Raw genomic sequence first — 17,986 nt, 5'->3', positions numbered from 1 at the left:
GTTGCTCCTTGGATGAACAGTTCCTACACTAGGCGTTTTCATAGTTGGCCTTCCATGGAGGCCAGTTTAACCCAACCTTTTCATGCAGGCCCAGAAAAGCCTGCTCCGATGTCCCCTTTCAGCCTGAAAGCAGCTGGGGAGTTGATGCGGCTTTCAGGAGGTGCGGCTATTGGTGCCATGACACCAAACATACACACCAAGAAATGGCCGACTTCATTACACATAATCCCCCATGCAGCTGGAACCACTCTGTGTAACATTGTAGTGAGAATCGCTGGGGAAGCTGTTGGGACATTGGCACATACAGACACCAATATTCATAAACATTGGTTCTGTGGTAGACTATGTGGGGGACTCTTTGGCTTGGCTTCGCGGACGAAGATTTATGGAGGGGGTAAATGTCCACGTCAGCTGCAGGCTCGTTTGTGGCTGACAAGTCCGATGCGGGACAGGCAGACACGGTTGCAGCGGCTGCAGGGGAAAATTGGTGGGTTGGGGTTGGGTGTTGGGTTTTTCCTCCTTTGTCTTTTGTCAGTGAGGTGGGCTCTGCGGTCTTCTTCAAAGGAGGTTGCTGCCCGCCAAACTGTGAGGCGCCAAGATGCACGGTTTGAGGCGATATCAGCCCACTGGCGGTGGTCAATGTGGCAGGTACCAAGAGATTTCTTTAGGCAGTCCTTGTACCTTTACTTTGGTGCACCTGTCACGGTGGCCAGTGGAGAGCTCGCCATATAACACGATCTTGGGAAGGCGATGGTCCTCCATTCTGGAGACGTGACCCACCCAGCGCAGCTGGATCTTCAGCAGCGTGGACTCGATGCTGTCGACCTCTGCCATCTCGAGTTCTTCGACGTTAGGGGTGTTAGGGGGATTATGGGTAGGGTAGACGTTAGGGGTGTTAGGGGGATTATGGGTAGGGTAGACGACCATTGCTCTTCTGCATATTGAGCTGCTGGTGCTGACGAACGGCCCCAGAGGCCAAAGTGGCCTGGTGAGGTGCTGGAGGCTGGAATTGTCACAGCCTGCCCTGTCCGCCCCGACGGCCCCCACAAGCCACCCCTGTTCCAATGGCTCCCACCAGCTGCCCCTGCCCTCCAAAACATACAGGGTTATAGGCTAATTGGGTAAAATTCTGGCTGGAATCGAATTCTACTGTGTTTAAATCTAGACATACAGCATGGTAACAGGCTCTTCTGGCCCATGCCTCCCAATTAACCTGCAACCCCCGTATGTTTTGGAGGGTGGGAGGAAACCAGAGCACCTGGAGGAAAACCACACATACCCCAATTCTAAACTTTCATATTTTTTACCTATTTATTTTCTGCAATTTATTTTTGTTGATTGTTTGAGGCTGCCAAGTTGCTTGAATTCTGGACAATGGGGATTTTAGTGCACAAAGGCATTTCATCTCAGAGATGCCTTGCAGACAAAACTGTCAAGTCCCAGGCAGCAGGAGCTCATACCGTGTCTTATGGGTTGATGCGGAGTTGACTATAATTGGCATCTATGAAAAGACTCCAGGCTTCTCAACCACGAACCAGGAGTGTTTTGATGAGGCAAGGAGATCGACGAGCTAATAAACTGAACACACAAAGCAATCCAGGATTGAAAGCTTCACCTTCATCCAAGGAGTATGGAACAGCTTCACCGGCACCTGACGGAGAGGTGCAGCAGAAAGCCCACAACCTGCACTCACGTGGTGGTAGCTCAGGACCCAGTTCACATTTAGCTCCTGACAACATTCGGCTACCCGATTGCTGCCATCTTCCAGCATTGCTACGGATGCCTTATCAAAACCGTATGCATGGCCCACCAGAAGCCTGGCACTTTATGGGGCTGCTTTGGAATATAATCCAGCAAGGGCCCCCAGAATGCTATACTGCACACTAGTTGAGTCTACAACTGTAGGAGAAATAGGGATAGAGCTCGCAACATCATTGGAGGTTCCAAAGAGGAAGATGGGAGGAGAAGGACGATGATGAGGGCAATGTAATCACACTTGAATTGTCAGGGATACCTTCAAGACTAAATTCAGTGATTGTCAAAACCACAAATGTCACACTCCCCCCCCAACACACATAGTTCCATGAATGCAAGACATACTACCATGTATGTTGAACTCTATAATTGATTTTTTTACTCAAATTCTTGTGTATTTTATGCATGAATGAGCAAAACATTCAAATGTGCAGACTAATAAAATGTATGTGACTGCTAAGAAATGACAAGATAATATTTCACCAGGTGTACAAGTGCATATCTTTCCACAATTTAACGACTTCATTCTGACTATTCCCACCATGCAGAAGATGTACAGCTAAGATAAACCTTGCTTTGATTGCCGGTATGTTTTTATTTGACAGAGCCAACTTTTGCAACTTGTATAGATGCCAAAATTGTGTCCTTCTTCTTGGGCATTTCAGCCACACCTCAGTTGTCATTACAATGGTGGGGGGGGGGTGCGGGGTGGGGGGGAAGAACTGGAAATATATTGAGTGGAGTTCCCAGGTTGAGATGCTTTTCAACACTATCCCTAGCCTCATGGTTTCTCTGCACCTCGGTTCTACACAAGGGTGTGGAAAACACTTTGGTGCAGATCAGTGGTAATGTTATGAGGCTAAGGCAGCCACCTATTTAAATATCGAACATGCTGGAATATATGCTTAGCTGTGGTTAATTTATGCATGGATTTACTCCATTACATACAACCAGTCGTTCTAATTATTTGAAGTACATTTTGCAATTCATAGACTGGGAAACCAAGTCTATGGTCTCTACCTCAGAGCTTTACATTATTTAACCATATGGATGACATACTTTTGGAATGAATTTAATTGTTTATTGCCATGTGACTTAAGATAAAGTGGAAAACTTTAGACACAGGAGACGGCCCATGCTCAAATCTGATGCTGGACACAATCTGCTGGATGAACCATCAAGTTGAGCAGCATCAGTGGGAGAAAAAGAATGGTCGACAATTCAAACTGGAACCCTTCAAGACTGGACTCCTATCTTCAAGACTACCCTAAACGTTGTCCATTCTTTTTCTGCCACTGATGCTATTCAAGCCACCGGGTTCCTCTGTCAAATTGTTTTTATTTAGAAGGTTTGTTTTGTATGCTATCCAGGCAGGCCATCTTTACATTGTACAACAGGAAGTTCCGGAATGAAAAAGAAAGGTACAGGGGATAGTGCAACAATGAAACAAAAGGGCAGGATCTAGTGTCACGCAAGACAAAAGTCCATAGTGTAAAGGGAAAAGTACGGTTACACAGTGCAAGGCATCATCTTTTAGTTATGAGGTCAGTTTAAGAGTCTGCTATCTTGAATCAGGAAGTATATGTTAACAAACTCATGAAACCTCTGTCTGATGGAAGGAGGGAGAAGAGATTTTGACCAGGGTGGGATTTCGGCTGCTCTTCTGAGTCAGCAGGAGGTGAAGATGGAGTCCATGGACTTCTCAAACCCATTCTAATGGCTTCCAAACAATGCCCTCCACAACCTTTGACACCCTCAGTAATCAAAACTTTTCAACCGCTGCTTTAAATCTGCGCAAATGACTTGGCCTCTGCAGCTGTTTGTGGCAACAAGGTCCACAGATTCACCATCCTCTGGCTGAAGATATTTCTCCTCATCTCGGCCCTGAAGGAATGTCCTTTATTCTGAGGCTGTGCCTTCTGGTCCGAGATTCTCCAAAGACAGGCGGCATCTTCTCCACATCCATTCTATCCAGCCCTTCAGATATTTAGTATGTTGCAATGAGATCACCCTCATCCTTCTCAACTCCAGCAAGTACAGCCCCAGAGTCATAAAACACTCTTTATACATTAACCCTTTCATCTCCAGGATCATCCTTGTAAACCTCCTCTTGACCCTCTTCATGACCAACACATCCTTCCTAAGATAGGAAGCTCAAACCTGCCCATAATACTCCAAACGTGGTCTAATCAATGCCTTGTAAAGCTTCAGCATTACATCTTTGCCTTTATATCCTAGTCTTTTCAAAATGAACACTAACATTGCATTTGCCTTCCTTATTACTGACTCATCCTGTAAGTGAACTTTTAGGGAATCCTGCACTAGGACTCTACAGTCCTTTTGGACCTCCACTTTCTGAATTCTCTTCCCATTTAGAAAAAAAATCTATTCTTTCTGTCAATGAGCATGTATTTCATCTGCTACATTTTTGCCTATTCTCCCAACCTACCCAAGTCCTTCTGAAGACTGTCTCTTACCTCAACATTACCTGCCCCTCCACCTGTCTACACAATATCCACAAACTTGGACAGGAAGGCATCATTTCTATCATCATTTTCATTCAGTGTGAAAAGTAGCAGTCCCAAAATGGTAACGATGCCACTGGTGCGGACTGTGGGGAGCAAGGAGAGGAGACACAGTGCTCCTCCTCAGGGTTCTACTGCCCAGTCCAACTACCAATGGCTCCATAGAGGCTTTGTGGCCTGTTAAAGGAGCCGACGGTGGTTTCATTTAAAATCCTGCAACCGCAGGGCCTGGGCCCAAGTTGGCAGTGCCTGTGTTCAGCAGCAACCTTCAAGGTTGCAGATTCCGGGAAAGCAGAGGACTGGCACAGGCACCAGAGAAAGAGGAGAACACCCCCAGTTTGAGAAGGAAAAACAGAGGAGATGACCCTATGGAACAGTGTCCACAGCAGCAGACCAGTGAGGGTCTCTGCTGCAGAAGAAGACACAAGCAGCAGGCTGTTGGCAACTGCGGTCAAAGGACTTACACCAGGTTGCGGACTGCTAGAGACTTTTTCGAGACTGGTTGAAGGGATGCAAGAGGGTGCCAACAGCAGAAAAATCTCTAGAAGGGCCTTGGGCATGGAAAGCTTCCTGATCTTCTCAGAGGTTTGGATCTGGAGCTCGCGTTGAAGATGGTTTGGACTCAAGTCTGGGCAACTGCAGTGGTAGTACTGGAAGAAAATCATTGGACACTCAGCAAGTCTGAACAGACACTTTTACTTCTCTTTCTCTCTTACTGTAAGGGGCATGTATTGGGAGGGTTGTGCCTGTCAGGTGACAGCACTCACCCCTACCTAGTTGGAGGACACACCAGCTGCCAATCAAGGTTTTGTTCTGCCCCATCCATTAGTGCACACCTTGCTGTTGGATCCATGCCAATTACCTGGACTGGACTCCACCCTCCCTATACTTGGCCATGGGCCGTTGGCTGTTGTAATTGGATTAACCCTCCTGGCACTGAGCTATTGTCTAACAACCTGGACTGGAGTCTCTAACACTATAAAGGTGTCATGTGCTCTTTGTTCTCTCTCTCTTTGCCGGCTTGAAACCACCCTGCTTCACTCCAGGCCCAGAAATGTGGAAAGATGCTGGAGAAACTGTTGGTAAGATGTGCACTGTTAAAAGGGTTGGGAGCGTTTAATTATTGTCCCTTGTAGCATAGAGCCGTGCCTGCACTGAGACAGGGGGGGGATATCGTAGTGATTTTCCCCTGATCATTGCACGTACTAGTGTGTGTGTGTGTGTGTGTGTGTGTGTGTGTGTGTGTGTGTGTGTGTGTGTGTGTGTGTTCCACCTTGCCCAAGGGTGACCTGTAGGCTATCGGACAGAAGGAACGCCTTACACCTCCTTTTGCTGAGAAATCACAGAGCACTGACACCAACATTTAAAAATGTCTATATGAACATTTGAAATGCAAAGGCATGGAAGGTCCTGGACCCATTGCTAGTAAAATGGAATTTGTGTAGATATGTACCGGATGAGAAAATGGCCTGTTTCCACACTGCATGATTCACAGCCTCTAATTCCTTCTTCCAATCCCCAGCACACTCCCAGGATTGTTACAACATAGTTAGCAGATTTCCTTCCATGCCTTTAACTGATCTTACCTCTGCCATCTATCCCACACCAGTTACACAATTCTGCAATGACATTGCTCAATGTCCTAACTCTGATATGCACCTCACTTTCTTGTCAGAATCAGAATTCATTGTCAGGAACATGTCACGAAATTTGTTTTGCAGTAGCTTAAATGTGCAAATATTGCTATAAATTACTTTTGAAAATATAAATAAATTAATGCAAAAGAAGAGAAAGTGAGTTCGTGTCTATGATTCATTGTCCATTCAGAAATCTGATGGCAGAGGGGAAGAAGCTGTTTCTGTGCCACTGGGTGTTTGGCTTCAAGCTCCTGTACCTCCTTCCTGATTGTAGCAGTGAGAAGAGGGTGGGTAGTTAGGGTCCTTGATGGTAGAGGCTGCTTTCGTAAGAAACACCCACTTGTAGTTGTCCACGATGAAGCAAAGACTAATGCCCATGATGGCGCTGGCTGAGTTTACAACTCTCTGTAGCCTTTTCCTGTCCTGTGCATTGACACCTCCACACCAAACAGTGATGCAACCAGTCAGAATGCTCTCCATGGTACACTTGTAGAAATTTGTATGAGTCTTTGGTGACATAAATTGCACACAAAGTATTGCCGCTGGTGAGCCTTCTTCATGATTACATTGACATGGATAGATCTTCAGAGATGTTGACCCCAAGGAATTTGAATTTCTTAACCTTTTCCACTGCTGACCCATTGATGGTTGCTGGCACAGGTTTTCAGTACCCTGCCAGGTACACTATCCTGCTACCTTGCAAGAGTTTTCCCTCTTGAAAGATGTTCTGACGTTGGCCTCAGAGACAGATATCACAAGGACATAATTTTCCATAGAGTTTCTCTTCTGTACTGTTGAGCTCTCCCTTACAATTTGAGCATAAAAGATGTTTCACTACTCGGTGAGGTGAACATCACAATCATTTATAATGTTTGGCTTCACCTTGGAGGATGTAATGGATGGCAAGTGCTGCTGTAGCTGGAGTATCTGACTTGGAAGATAAGTTGACATCTAATAACAACAAGGAGGCAGATGCAAGGCTTCAAGTTCGTTTATTATCATTTAACTATTCAAATAAAACCAGATGAAACAGCTTTTCTTTGGACCATGATGCACACATATACATAGCACATAACAATTACATATTCAACGTTCAAATTTATTCACAGAGCCCATTCAACAAGTCAAGTTTATTGTCATCTGTTTGCACAAGTACAATGTGATGAAACAGCGTTTTCCGGTCCTTGGTGCAAAGCACGCACATAACACACATACAGACAAACAATAAATATGCAGGACAAGTATTCATGTATATAAATAAATAAATATTGCTTCATGAATATGGGAATGTTGAATGGGTAGTGGGAGCATTCCTCTGGTCGTTCAACATTCTTACTGCCCGTGGAAGAAGCTGTTCCTCAGCCTGGTGGTGCTGGGCTCTGATACTCCTGTATCATTTTCCTGACAGGAGCAGCTGAAAGATGCTGTGTGTGGGGTAGAAGGGGTCCTCAATGATTTTTCATGCCCTCTTCCCGCACTGATAGATCACATCAAATAGGGAGGGGGTTGATGAAGACTCCAGTGATCCTCTATTTCTTATGGTGCTGTGGATAGACATCTAATCCATTTCTCTGCAGCAAACATACCACACTGTGATGCAGCCGGCCAGCAAACTTTTGGTAGAGCTCCTGTAGAAGGTTGACATCACGGTGGCTGCTAGCCTTGCCCACTTTAGTCTTCTCAGGAAGTGCAGTTGCAGTTGAGTGTCCATGGTAGGTCACTAGTTAAGTGAACTCCAAGGAGCTTGGTGCTCTCCACTCTCTCTACTACAGAGTTGTTGATGTGTAGTGGAGAGTGGTCATTCCTAGTTCTCCCGAAGTCCATGACCATCTCCTTCATCTTGTCCATGTTGAGACTCAGGTTGTTACTCTCGTACCATTTCATGAGATTTTCCATCTCTTCTTTGTAGTGCAAATCATCATTGTTGCTGATGAGGCCGACTACTGTTGAGTCATGTGCAAACTTGATGACATTGTTGGAGCTTGATCTGGTGGTGCAGTCGTGGGTCAGTAGCATGAACAGCAGTGGGCTGACCACACTGTCCTGAGGTGCACCAATACTCAGCGTATCAGTGCTCGGCATTCTGCTACTGTCCCGGAGAGCCTTTGATCTTTCTGTTAGGAAGTCCAGAATCCAGTTACAGAGAGGAGTGTCGAGTCCCAGCAAGGACAGGTTCTCCACCAGCATCTGGGGAATGATCATGTGAAAGTCAATGAACAGCAGCCTGGTGTATAAGGCATCATTCTCCAGGTGGGTCAAGAAGGAGAAAAGGGACAAAACTATAGCATTATCTGTGGAAGATTTTCTTCTATAGGTAAATTGAAATGGGTCCTACATCTTTGGGAGGTGTGCTTTGATGTGTTCAATCACCAGATGCTGGAACCATTTCATAATGGTGGAGGTCAGTGCCACAGGGCAGTAGTCATTGAGGTCTGTTATTGTAACCCTCTTGACATGCTGTTGAAACCGTGGAAGACCATTTTCAGGTTGGTGTGATAGAAGTCACTACCAGCAATTAGGGTGGGATGACTGGACTTTGCAGATGGCACCATAAATCTCCTTCATGGCTTCACCCTTATTCACCAAAGGCAGAACGTAGACTGCGGCAATCAGCAAGGCAGGTAGAAGAGTCTCCATTTCAACAGGAGGTACCCTATCTCTGCTGAGCAGAAGGTCTTCACAAAAGAGACATTAGTGCATCAGTTCTCGTTGATGCAAATGCACAGCCTCCCTTCTTGAGACTTACCAGAAGTAGCAGCATCTCTGTCTGACCTGAAGGAGATAAGTCCATCCAGTAGGATCGATGAGTGTCCTGGAACCACATTTCTGTAATCACCAGACCACAGCAGCCCTGCAGTTCTCTCAAATGAATCCACTTGGTGCCTTTCCCCCCCACCCCAATCCACATATGAACTCTTTCAATGGATTAATTTTAAATCACCAGAGTTGCATATTTATCTAATAATTGTTTGTGTCTTGAAAAGCAATTTATCTTTTGAATTGTTCTTGTGAAGACAATATTGCTTGGCTAAGATTATTATTTACTGCCTTGTTTTTGTTTGTTGCTTTGACAATTTTGACTGGGCTGTTCATTTAAATGTATCTCTCCACATTTCTTCTTGACAGATGATTTTTCAAATCTTTCAGAGCAGCTCATAAAAACCTGCGAAATAAATGAAGAGATTGAAAAAGAGGAACCCAAAGACGGGCCAAAGGATGTTGAGCTTGAACAGAAAAAACCAAGGAGAAAGGACACCCCAGTGCAATATGTTCCTCCTCTCATCCCAGGTACTATGGCCTTAAGTAATTGTCATTTATTCTCATGAGATTTCAGAGATCCACTTTGAGTTCATTGCAACTTCCTCTGATTAATTTGAGACCACCACAATATTCTCTATTGAAAATATGCAGCAAAATGAAACCGAATTGTCCAGTGTATAGATTGCTTTACTATCATTTCCTTTGTCAGCTTCCTCAAGTTCTCTTGTGCATGTATACAAAGGTGCATCTGACCTCAGCAGTAAAAGGGTCAGTGTTCAGTCATTTCTCTGGTAATGTAATAGGTGGTAGTGTGCCACTGGGGATGCACAGTGTCACGAGCATTGATTTGTAGCCTTACAGTTTACAGTTTAAGATAAAGAGTAGGTTTCTCCAAGCTCTGCAGGGACATTATTAACTTTTATCCCTTTTTTAAAAAATAATGGAACCACCTGCTCCAGGGAACAAGATAAAAGTTGCACTTGTTGGATAATTCCTGTGACTGGAATCCATAGTTCTCAGCAAAGAACATGGCCACAATTCCAATATCTCCAGTCAAGGGACAAAATGCTCTGCTAACAACAAGAATCAGAATTTATTGTTATGAACATGTCATGAAATTCATTGTTTTGCACAACAGGTTCAAAACTGCTTGATGCATTATTTTGAAGTAAATAAATTAGTGCAAGGAGAACGTGAGGTTTATTGTCCATTCAGAAATCTGATGGTGGAGGGGAAGAAGCTGTTTTTTTGTACCATTAGGTGTTTGTCTTCAGGCTCCTGTCCACTGTTCTCTCTAAACTGCATGCTTGTGTGAGTGCGCACACACATTTTGCAACCAGCGCACAAAGGAAATTAAGTCATTAATGTTTTATTTAATAGAACAACAAACTGAACAAAGTAGTTCAAAGTATAGAATAAAATCTTTACTAAATAGGTTACTTCGTAGAATGCACTCTGTGGCAATACGACCACCAGCCGACTGCAGGGGGCAATCTCTGTACCTTCAGGAAGACCCCCTAGGGGGCTGACTCCACCTGGCCAGCTGGCAATCAGCCGACCCGAATATAGACCTGAGCCAGCCCCTCCTGAGCCAGTCACACAGGAGCCATCGAAGCATGAACAGGTGTTCAGACTTTTACCTGAATAAAGCCTGTTGTACAGTCTTTCGAGTTTTGTGCTTGCTTGCTGCTTCCTCAGTGCACCACACACTCATAATTGTATTCATGTAAAACATGCTAATACAGTTTTATTAGCTATGAGAGATAGGCTGTGCCAAGACTATCGGGAAACAATTTCAAGTTTACATTTACACAAGCATTCAGTGCACACAGACTTTTGTCACAGGAAAAAAAAAATTGCACAACACAAGATTTTTGTGCCCATTGATGACAAAAAAGGAAAGGGAACATTGCTCCTGTCCCTTCTTCCTGATGCTAGCAGTGAGAAGAGGGCATGGCATAATTTAAAATGTCCTTTCTGTCATCCCAGGTATATCCACACTATCTACTATTACTGCTACTTCCATTACTGGAGATAATGGAAGGAGCATTCCTCACATACTATTCCCAAAAACAAAATGTGGGTATATTTCCAGCTTTCTTATAGATCCATTCTAACTGCCTCATCTGGATTGTTGGCCCCTATCAATTCAATTGGCATTTTCAGGGATTTAAAATGGGCTTGGAAGGAATACTAAGCTGTCAAGTAAGAGCACAAAAGTAAAGATTTCAGCAGATTTAGCTGAAATTAAAAATTATAGGGGAACTATTCCTGATCTTCTCCCAATTCAGGATGCCATGAGGGCAAAGACATTGCCTGGAATCTCTGTCACCAGATCAACTCTCACTGAAATTAGATCATGGGAGTGGGTTTTTTTTTGAGGCTGAATACGAAATCATTTACAGCTTTCTGAGGCCTGGATCTTTGACCAGTATGACCACTGTTCAGAAATGCATTGATTTAAATCTGACAGAGATATAATGGTCAAGAAAGAATAAAGAGTTTCAATTTATATTGCTCCCTTCAATATCTTGGTACATTCAAACACTTTTTACACTTAATGTAGTTTTAAATGCAAAACAGCAGGAACATAGAAAATGTGGCAGAGAAGTTGTTCAATACTGGACTCCCCAAAATCTGTCTACCATGTACCAGGAATAACCAATCATTTTAACTGCCCCAACCATTGCTACACCGACATGTCACGGTGAAGCCAAATTAAAATTTGAGGAACAACACATCATGGAACAACAACACAGCCTTAAACCTAATGGCATGAACAATGACTTTTCCAATTATATGTCACCCCCATCTGGATTCAACCTTTTCCATCTCTTCTTTACCTACACCTGCACTTACTTTTTTGCTCTTAACTTTTCTTCCTCCCCCCCATCCCACTCCTAGAGGTCTTTCCCTCTACCCGTCAATCCACTTCTCACACCTTCTGCTGACCTCTGGAAAACTTCTCGAGCTTCTTTCCTCCTTAGTGAACAATATATATTTATTTTTACCTCAAACACGATTTTTTTAAACCAAAATGTTGACAGACTGTTCTACCCCTGTCTTATCTGCTGATTTACTTCAGCAATTCTTTGCTGAAAATTCCAGCCCTGCAGTCTGTGTTTCACTGCAGGAATATTGTCCACCTACCTTGCCAAGTGAAACTCCATCAACATGCAAAAAGCATGCTGTCATTCAGGGCACGATTAACTAATGATGCCAACCACCATCTCATGAATCCTTTTCTTTCTTCACCAGTGGAATATTAACTGCTGTTCATGCCATCTCCAAAATGAATGGGTGCAACTCACCCTTATCATTCATAAGCTGGTAGCTCACCCACAGGATTCATACAATGCTACTCGGGAAATATATTTGCATTTCCTTCTGGGTTAGGAGAGATCAACTTTGACGTGTTGCTGAGTCAAAAACCAGAACAATACACAAAAGTGCATGGTCAAGTGGCATCCATGGTAAGCAATTTTAGAGATGCCCAGACTCACTGGCAAAAAAGGTATTGGTAAATTCATATTAAACCCATCTTCCAAAACAATATACCTCAGGAAGTTGTTACAGGACAAATATAAATTCAAGTGGACAGACAACCACGAGGAAGATTAGGGATGACTGAAGACCATTCTAACTACAGATGCATCCAGAAAGATGAAAATATCCATGGACACTTCAAAAGATGGAATAGGTGCTGTGCTACTTCAGGCTGTGGGAGAAGATTGGAGGCCAGTTGCATACACATCAAGGACGATGACAACATCTGAATGTTGATATGCAAAGATCAAGAAAGAGTGCCTAGATCTGGTCTATGGATTTGAGAAATTCCACAGTTATGTGTATGATCTACCAAAATTCATGGCGAAGACAGACCACAAGCCATTAATAGCAATAATCAAGAAAAATCTCAGTGAAATATTGCTGATAATCCAAAGACTGGTGATGAAGTTACAATGTTATGACTTTGAATTGGTGTACACAGCAGGGAAATTTATTCTGTTAGCTGATGCATTATCCAGGGCAACAACGTTGAGTGAAGCACGCAATGAGAGTTCCACAGAAACAGATATGAATCTCCTCGTGAACCTGATCACTGAATCTCCTCCCGTATCTGACTTGAAACCCAAGGAGATTGCAGCTGAAACAGAAAAGGTACACAGTTCTACAGAAGGTCATCAAGAAACTGAATGAAGAATGTCAGTCATACTACAACATCAGAACTGAGCTAAGTGTTGTCAATGGGCTTCTACTCGGACAGAGCAGAATTATCATTCCTCAATCACTGCAACAGATGTTGAAAAAGATGCATGAGGGGCACCTTGGAATGGAAAAATGCAAGAGGAGGACCAGAACTGCTCTTTATTGGCCAGGGATAAATGCTGACATCTGCTTTGCATGATGTTTCAAACAGGTCTCACAGCTTGAAACCATCCTGTCAAAGGAACCCATGGTAATAATTGACGTACCTGCTGAACCATGGCAGAAAGTTGGGACTGATCTGTTCCACATAGTTGGAAAGAAATACTTGCTCGTTATTGATTATTTATTGAACTATCCGGAGTTTGCGCTGCTTCCTAGCATGTCTGCTATTTGCGTGATCAAATATTTGAAATCAATCTTTGCAAGACACGGAATTGCTCAAATCATTTACAGTGACAATAGACCATGCTACAGTTGTAAAGAATTCCAGAACTTTGTAGAAGAGTATGATTTCCGACATGTGACTTCAAGTCCTCTGCATCCACAGTCAAACAGCAAAGCAGAAAAAGGAGTTCACATAGTTAAACAGTTGCTCAAGAAAGCACTAGACAAAGGCTCAGATCTGTGTCTAGGTCTATTGAGTTACAGAGCTGCACCACTTCATTTTGGAGCTGTAACACACTGAGCTTCTGATGGGACATAGACTACACACCACACCCCTACTTGGCAGACCCGAACAAGAACCAAGATATCAAATGGAAACAAAAGTGTCTGCAAGGAAGACAAAAGGCAAACTATGATGAGTCAGCAAGAATTTTAGGGCCACTGGCACAACATGACACAGTGAGACTTATAGATTCCAACTTTTGGAGAAATAAATCCAAGATCCTACACTGTCAGAACAGAGGAGGGTCAAATACTGGGGAGGAATCAAAGGAGCCTGCTGAAAATGCTGGAGATACTGCAGGAACAGATAAATACAGAGCATTCAGCCTGCACAAAAACAGAGGAAACACCACCAGGGCTAGACAGTAGTGGACCAACAGAGCCAACACAAGCATCTGCAGAGCCGTCACCTGTGTTAAGAAGATCTGCATGAGTTGTCAAAGCACCTGGCAGATGGAATCTATAAAAGAAAAAGAACAGCAAGTATGTGCTGTTGATGTTCATGTTATCTTTGTGTTTAACTTTAAATTGAAAGAATACTGTCATGTTTGATTAAACATCTCAAGGAAAGGAGATGTAGTGATAGGGTGTTACCACCAGGAGGAGTCAGAGATGGAGTGTGTAGCATCAGGGGAATGTTGCATCTTGTGAATGTTGTTGCATCTGTTGGAGATTCAAGATGGATGCCTCCACATGAGGTCTAAATGTGTGTGTTCTGTTTTACTGCTGATTGTTTAGTTAATAAATCAAGTTGTTTTAAGAAAGAACGTTGCAGCCAAACAGGTACATAACTGCAATAGTATATGGTGGTACAGTAAATGACCCCAGTTCAGGAAGAGATAATAAATATAAAAGGTAGATCGATAGATAGATAAATATTTAAAGTTACTAGTTGTGCAAGAAAAAGTGGTGTTTCAAGAGCAGAGAGAGAACTCTTTGTGGACTTGGAGTTTATGGTTAGGGTGGTAAAGGGGCAGTTCAAAAGCCTGGTAGCTATTAGACAAAAGTCTTCTTGAAACCAAAGATTCCTTTACTTGACAGGATTCACACAAGCCCTGCTATGCTGAAAGAAAATAGATTGCCACCAGTTTCACAATTATAGTTGGATAATAAGTTCTGACCTACCAGACATACGTGCATCTCACGAATGACTGACAATAATGAAAATAAATATTTTCATTCCACGACACATCTCACAAAGCCTTTCTTCTGTTGCTGATCATCTCAGTTCCCATCACATCTCATTTGATAAATAAAATCAGGGATTTCAACAATATTTACACACCCTATCGGCAATACAGACGTTCAGGCTAGCCTTGTGCTGAAAGAACACACAAATGCTGGAGGAACTCAACATGTCAGGCAGTATCCACGGAAGGCAAAAATAGACAACACTTCAGGCCAAAGTTGTTCATCAGGAATAGCAAGAACCGGGCAGACAATATAATAAAAGGTTGGGGGGGGGGGGGGGGAGGAGCACAGGGAGAAGGGGTGAACGAAATGAGGAAAGAAGTAAGAAGCTAGGTGGTGATAGACAAGGCTTAGAAAGATGTTCTCTGATAGTAGGATGGAAGCAAAGGAGGTGGGGAGCTAAGTGAAGGAAGTTGATGGGCAGGTATGGAGATTGGGAGAGTGGAAAGAGGAGGAAAGGAGAAGGAATTGGGACCAGAGAGATAGGGCTAAGTAAGAGAGGACTGGGAATGTGGGCTGAGAAAAGCAACAGGGAGATTATCGGAAATTGCTGCAGTTGATATTGATACCATGGACAGACATGGGAATGGGAAGTGGACTTGAGGTTGCTGGCCTCTGGGAGACCCTGGTTGTTATGGTGGTCAGAGAGAAGATAGTCAATGAAACGATACCCTCAATCTACACCCAATCTCCCTGATGCAGGCATGGCCGCTGCTTCACAATTCCAATGGCTCTAGTTGGATCCTGACTTCCTGTGATGGCTGTGTGGAGTTTGCACACTTTCCATGAATTTGTGTGAGCTTTTTCCCTGCTGGCCTGGTCTCTCCCACCACTCACTGATAGGCTAATTCTCCCTCCAGCTGGCTATCCCTGCCCTCTGCTGTGCTTTACCCTTTCTTACTGCCTCCAAACAGTCCTTAAGAGATTGCAGGATAACTGATGGAAACATGTACACATGAAATAGGTAGTAATAGGGCATTTGGCCCTTCAAGTACTCCATCGTTCAATATTATCAAGACTGACATCATATCTCAGAGTCATTCAGTTGGGATAGGATATGACAGCAAAACTTTGCTCCAATTACGTAAGACCTTGATGAGGTTTCATGTGCAATACTGTACAAGTCTGGGCTCACTACCCATAGAAGGATGTACTTCCAATAAGCAGGGAACAGTGAAGGTTCACCAGATGATTCTTTGTTGAAGGAGAAGACGTTAAGCAGACTGGACTTGGTCTTTCTGGAGTTTAGAGAAGGAGGGGAGATCTCTCTGAAATAGACATTGTTTTAAGAGGGTTTGACAGAGCTGATTATTCCACTAACTGGAATGCAGTCTTTGAAACAGAAGGGGTATCCATTCAGGGTGGATCTGAGAAGAAAATTCTTCATCTAAAGCATGGCAAATACTTGGAATTGCCTATCAAGAAGAATGTGGGGCTCAATTGCTGGGTATCCATTAAAGAGAAATGGGAGCACTGCCAGATCTGCTGTAATGGCAGCACTCTCACTGGTGTAGATGCAGGAAGAGCAGGGAATGGAGACACAGCACTTTTCCATAGGGTCCAACTGCTCAGTCCAATGCAAATGGCCTGTTAAAGGAGCCGATGGTATTTTTTTTATTTAAAATCCTGTACCTAAAACGGCAGCACTTGTGCTGGCAGAGGCCTCCAGGAGAGCAGTTTACTGGTGCATAGCACCAGAAATAGGAAGAAGACACCCCCACCACCCCCCCACCCCCGCAACATTGAGAAGTGTAGGAGACAACCCTTAGGATAGAGACAAAGCAGTGAACTAGCGAGGACTTCAACGGCTGAGGGACCCACAAAGGCTGCAAGCTGCTGGAGGCTTGTGGTCGAAGGGCTCACACGGGCTACGGGCTGCTGGAGACTGTGCCATGGGAACCAGGTATGAGAACTGGGATTTAAGAGGGTGCTGAAGGCAAGAAGGGCTCCCAAAGGGCCTCAAATGCTGAAGGTTTCCTGATCCTTTTGGAGGTTTGGATCTGGACCTATGCCCAAAGAATAGAACAGGGGTGTGTGAGGCTGCAGGAGTGCTGGTGGTGAATCCACGGACACTCAGTGACTCTTTCTCTGCCTGTAAGGGGTGCTGGGTAGTACTAATGGCACTCTTATCTACCTTATTTTGGACTAAAGGAAATTTTGTGTACTATTACATTTTCTGTTTTATTACATGACTATAAAAGAATTATGATCTATTTTCAAGACAGTCATCAAACAATTTTTAGATTTAAAAGAATCTGGAAAATGGTGTTGAGATGCAAGGTTAGCTATGATCTTACTGAAGGACAAAACAGGCTAAACTGGCCAAATGGTCAACTTTTATTCTGGAAGGTCTGGAAGGCTAAACTGGCCAAATGGTCAACTTTTATTCTGGAAGGTCTGGAAGGCTGGCGGCAAAACTCTGCATGCCAAACTGCATGAGTTTTTCAAGCTTTGTTGGGACCAAGGAAAACTGCCTCAGGACCTTCGTGATGCCACCATCATCACCCTGTACAAAAACAAAGGCGTGAAATCAGACTGCTCAAACTACAGGGGAATCACGCTGCTCTCCATTGCAGGCAAAATCTTCGCTAGGATTCTACTAAATAGAATAATACCTAGTGTCGCCGAGAATATTCTCCCAGAATTACAGTGCGGCTTTCGCGCAAACAGAGGAACTACTGACATGGTCTTTGCCCTCAGACAGCTCCAAGGAAAGTGCAGAGAACAAAACAAAGGACTCTACATCACCTTTGTTGACCTCACCAAAGCCTTTGACACCGTGAGCAGGAAAGGGCTTTGGCAAATACTAGAGCGCATCGGATGTTCCCCAAAGTTCCTCAACATGATTATCCAACTGCACGAAAACCAACAAGGTCGGGTCAGATACAGCAATGAGCTCTCTGAACCCTTCTCCATTAACAATGGCGTGAAGCAAGGCTGTGTTCTCGCACCAACCCTCTTTTCAATCTTCTTCAGCATGATGCTGAACCAAGCCATGAAAGACCCCAACAATGAAGACGCTGTTTACATCCGGTACCGCACGGATGGCAGTCTCTTCAATCTGAGGCGCCTGCAAGCTCACACCAAGACACAAGAGCAACTTGTCCGTGAACTACTCTTTGCAGACGATGCCGCTTTAGTTGCCCATTCAGAGCCAGCTCTTCAGCGCTTGACGTCCTGCTTTGCGGAAACTGCCAAAATGTTTGGCCTGGAAGTCAGCCTGAAGAAAACTGAGGTCCTCCA

At 44.0% G+C, this 17,986-nt stretch overlaps 1 protein-coding gene across 2 annotated transcripts in view; it reads left to right on the top strand.

The window, feature by feature from the left end:
* Nucleotides 1-17,986, top strand: part of ppp1r17 (protein phosphatase 1 regulatory subunit 17) — a 91,882-nt gene that overhangs the window by 49,901 nt on the left and 23,995 nt on the right. The window contains exon 3 of one of the 2 annotated variants that reach the window (XM_069915387.1): nucleotides 9,065-9,205. In XM_069915387.1, the coding sequence (XP_069771488.1) occupies nucleotides 9,065-9,205 (141 nt within the window). Of the gene's footprint in view, nucleotides 1-9,043; nucleotides 9,206-17,986 lie in introns of both variants that reach the window. The other variant, XM_069915386.1, reaches the window with a different exon arrangement.

This window comes from Narcine bancroftii, chromosome 2 (genome assembly GCF_036971445.1).
Source record: "Narcine bancroftii isolate sNarBan1 chromosome 2, sNarBan1.hap1, whole genome shotgun sequence".
Taxonomy (NCBI): Eukaryota; Metazoa; Chordata; class Chondrichthyes; order Torpediniformes; family Narcinidae; genus Narcine; species Narcine bancroftii.
This window is presented reverse-complemented; position numbering and strand designations above follow the sequence as displayed.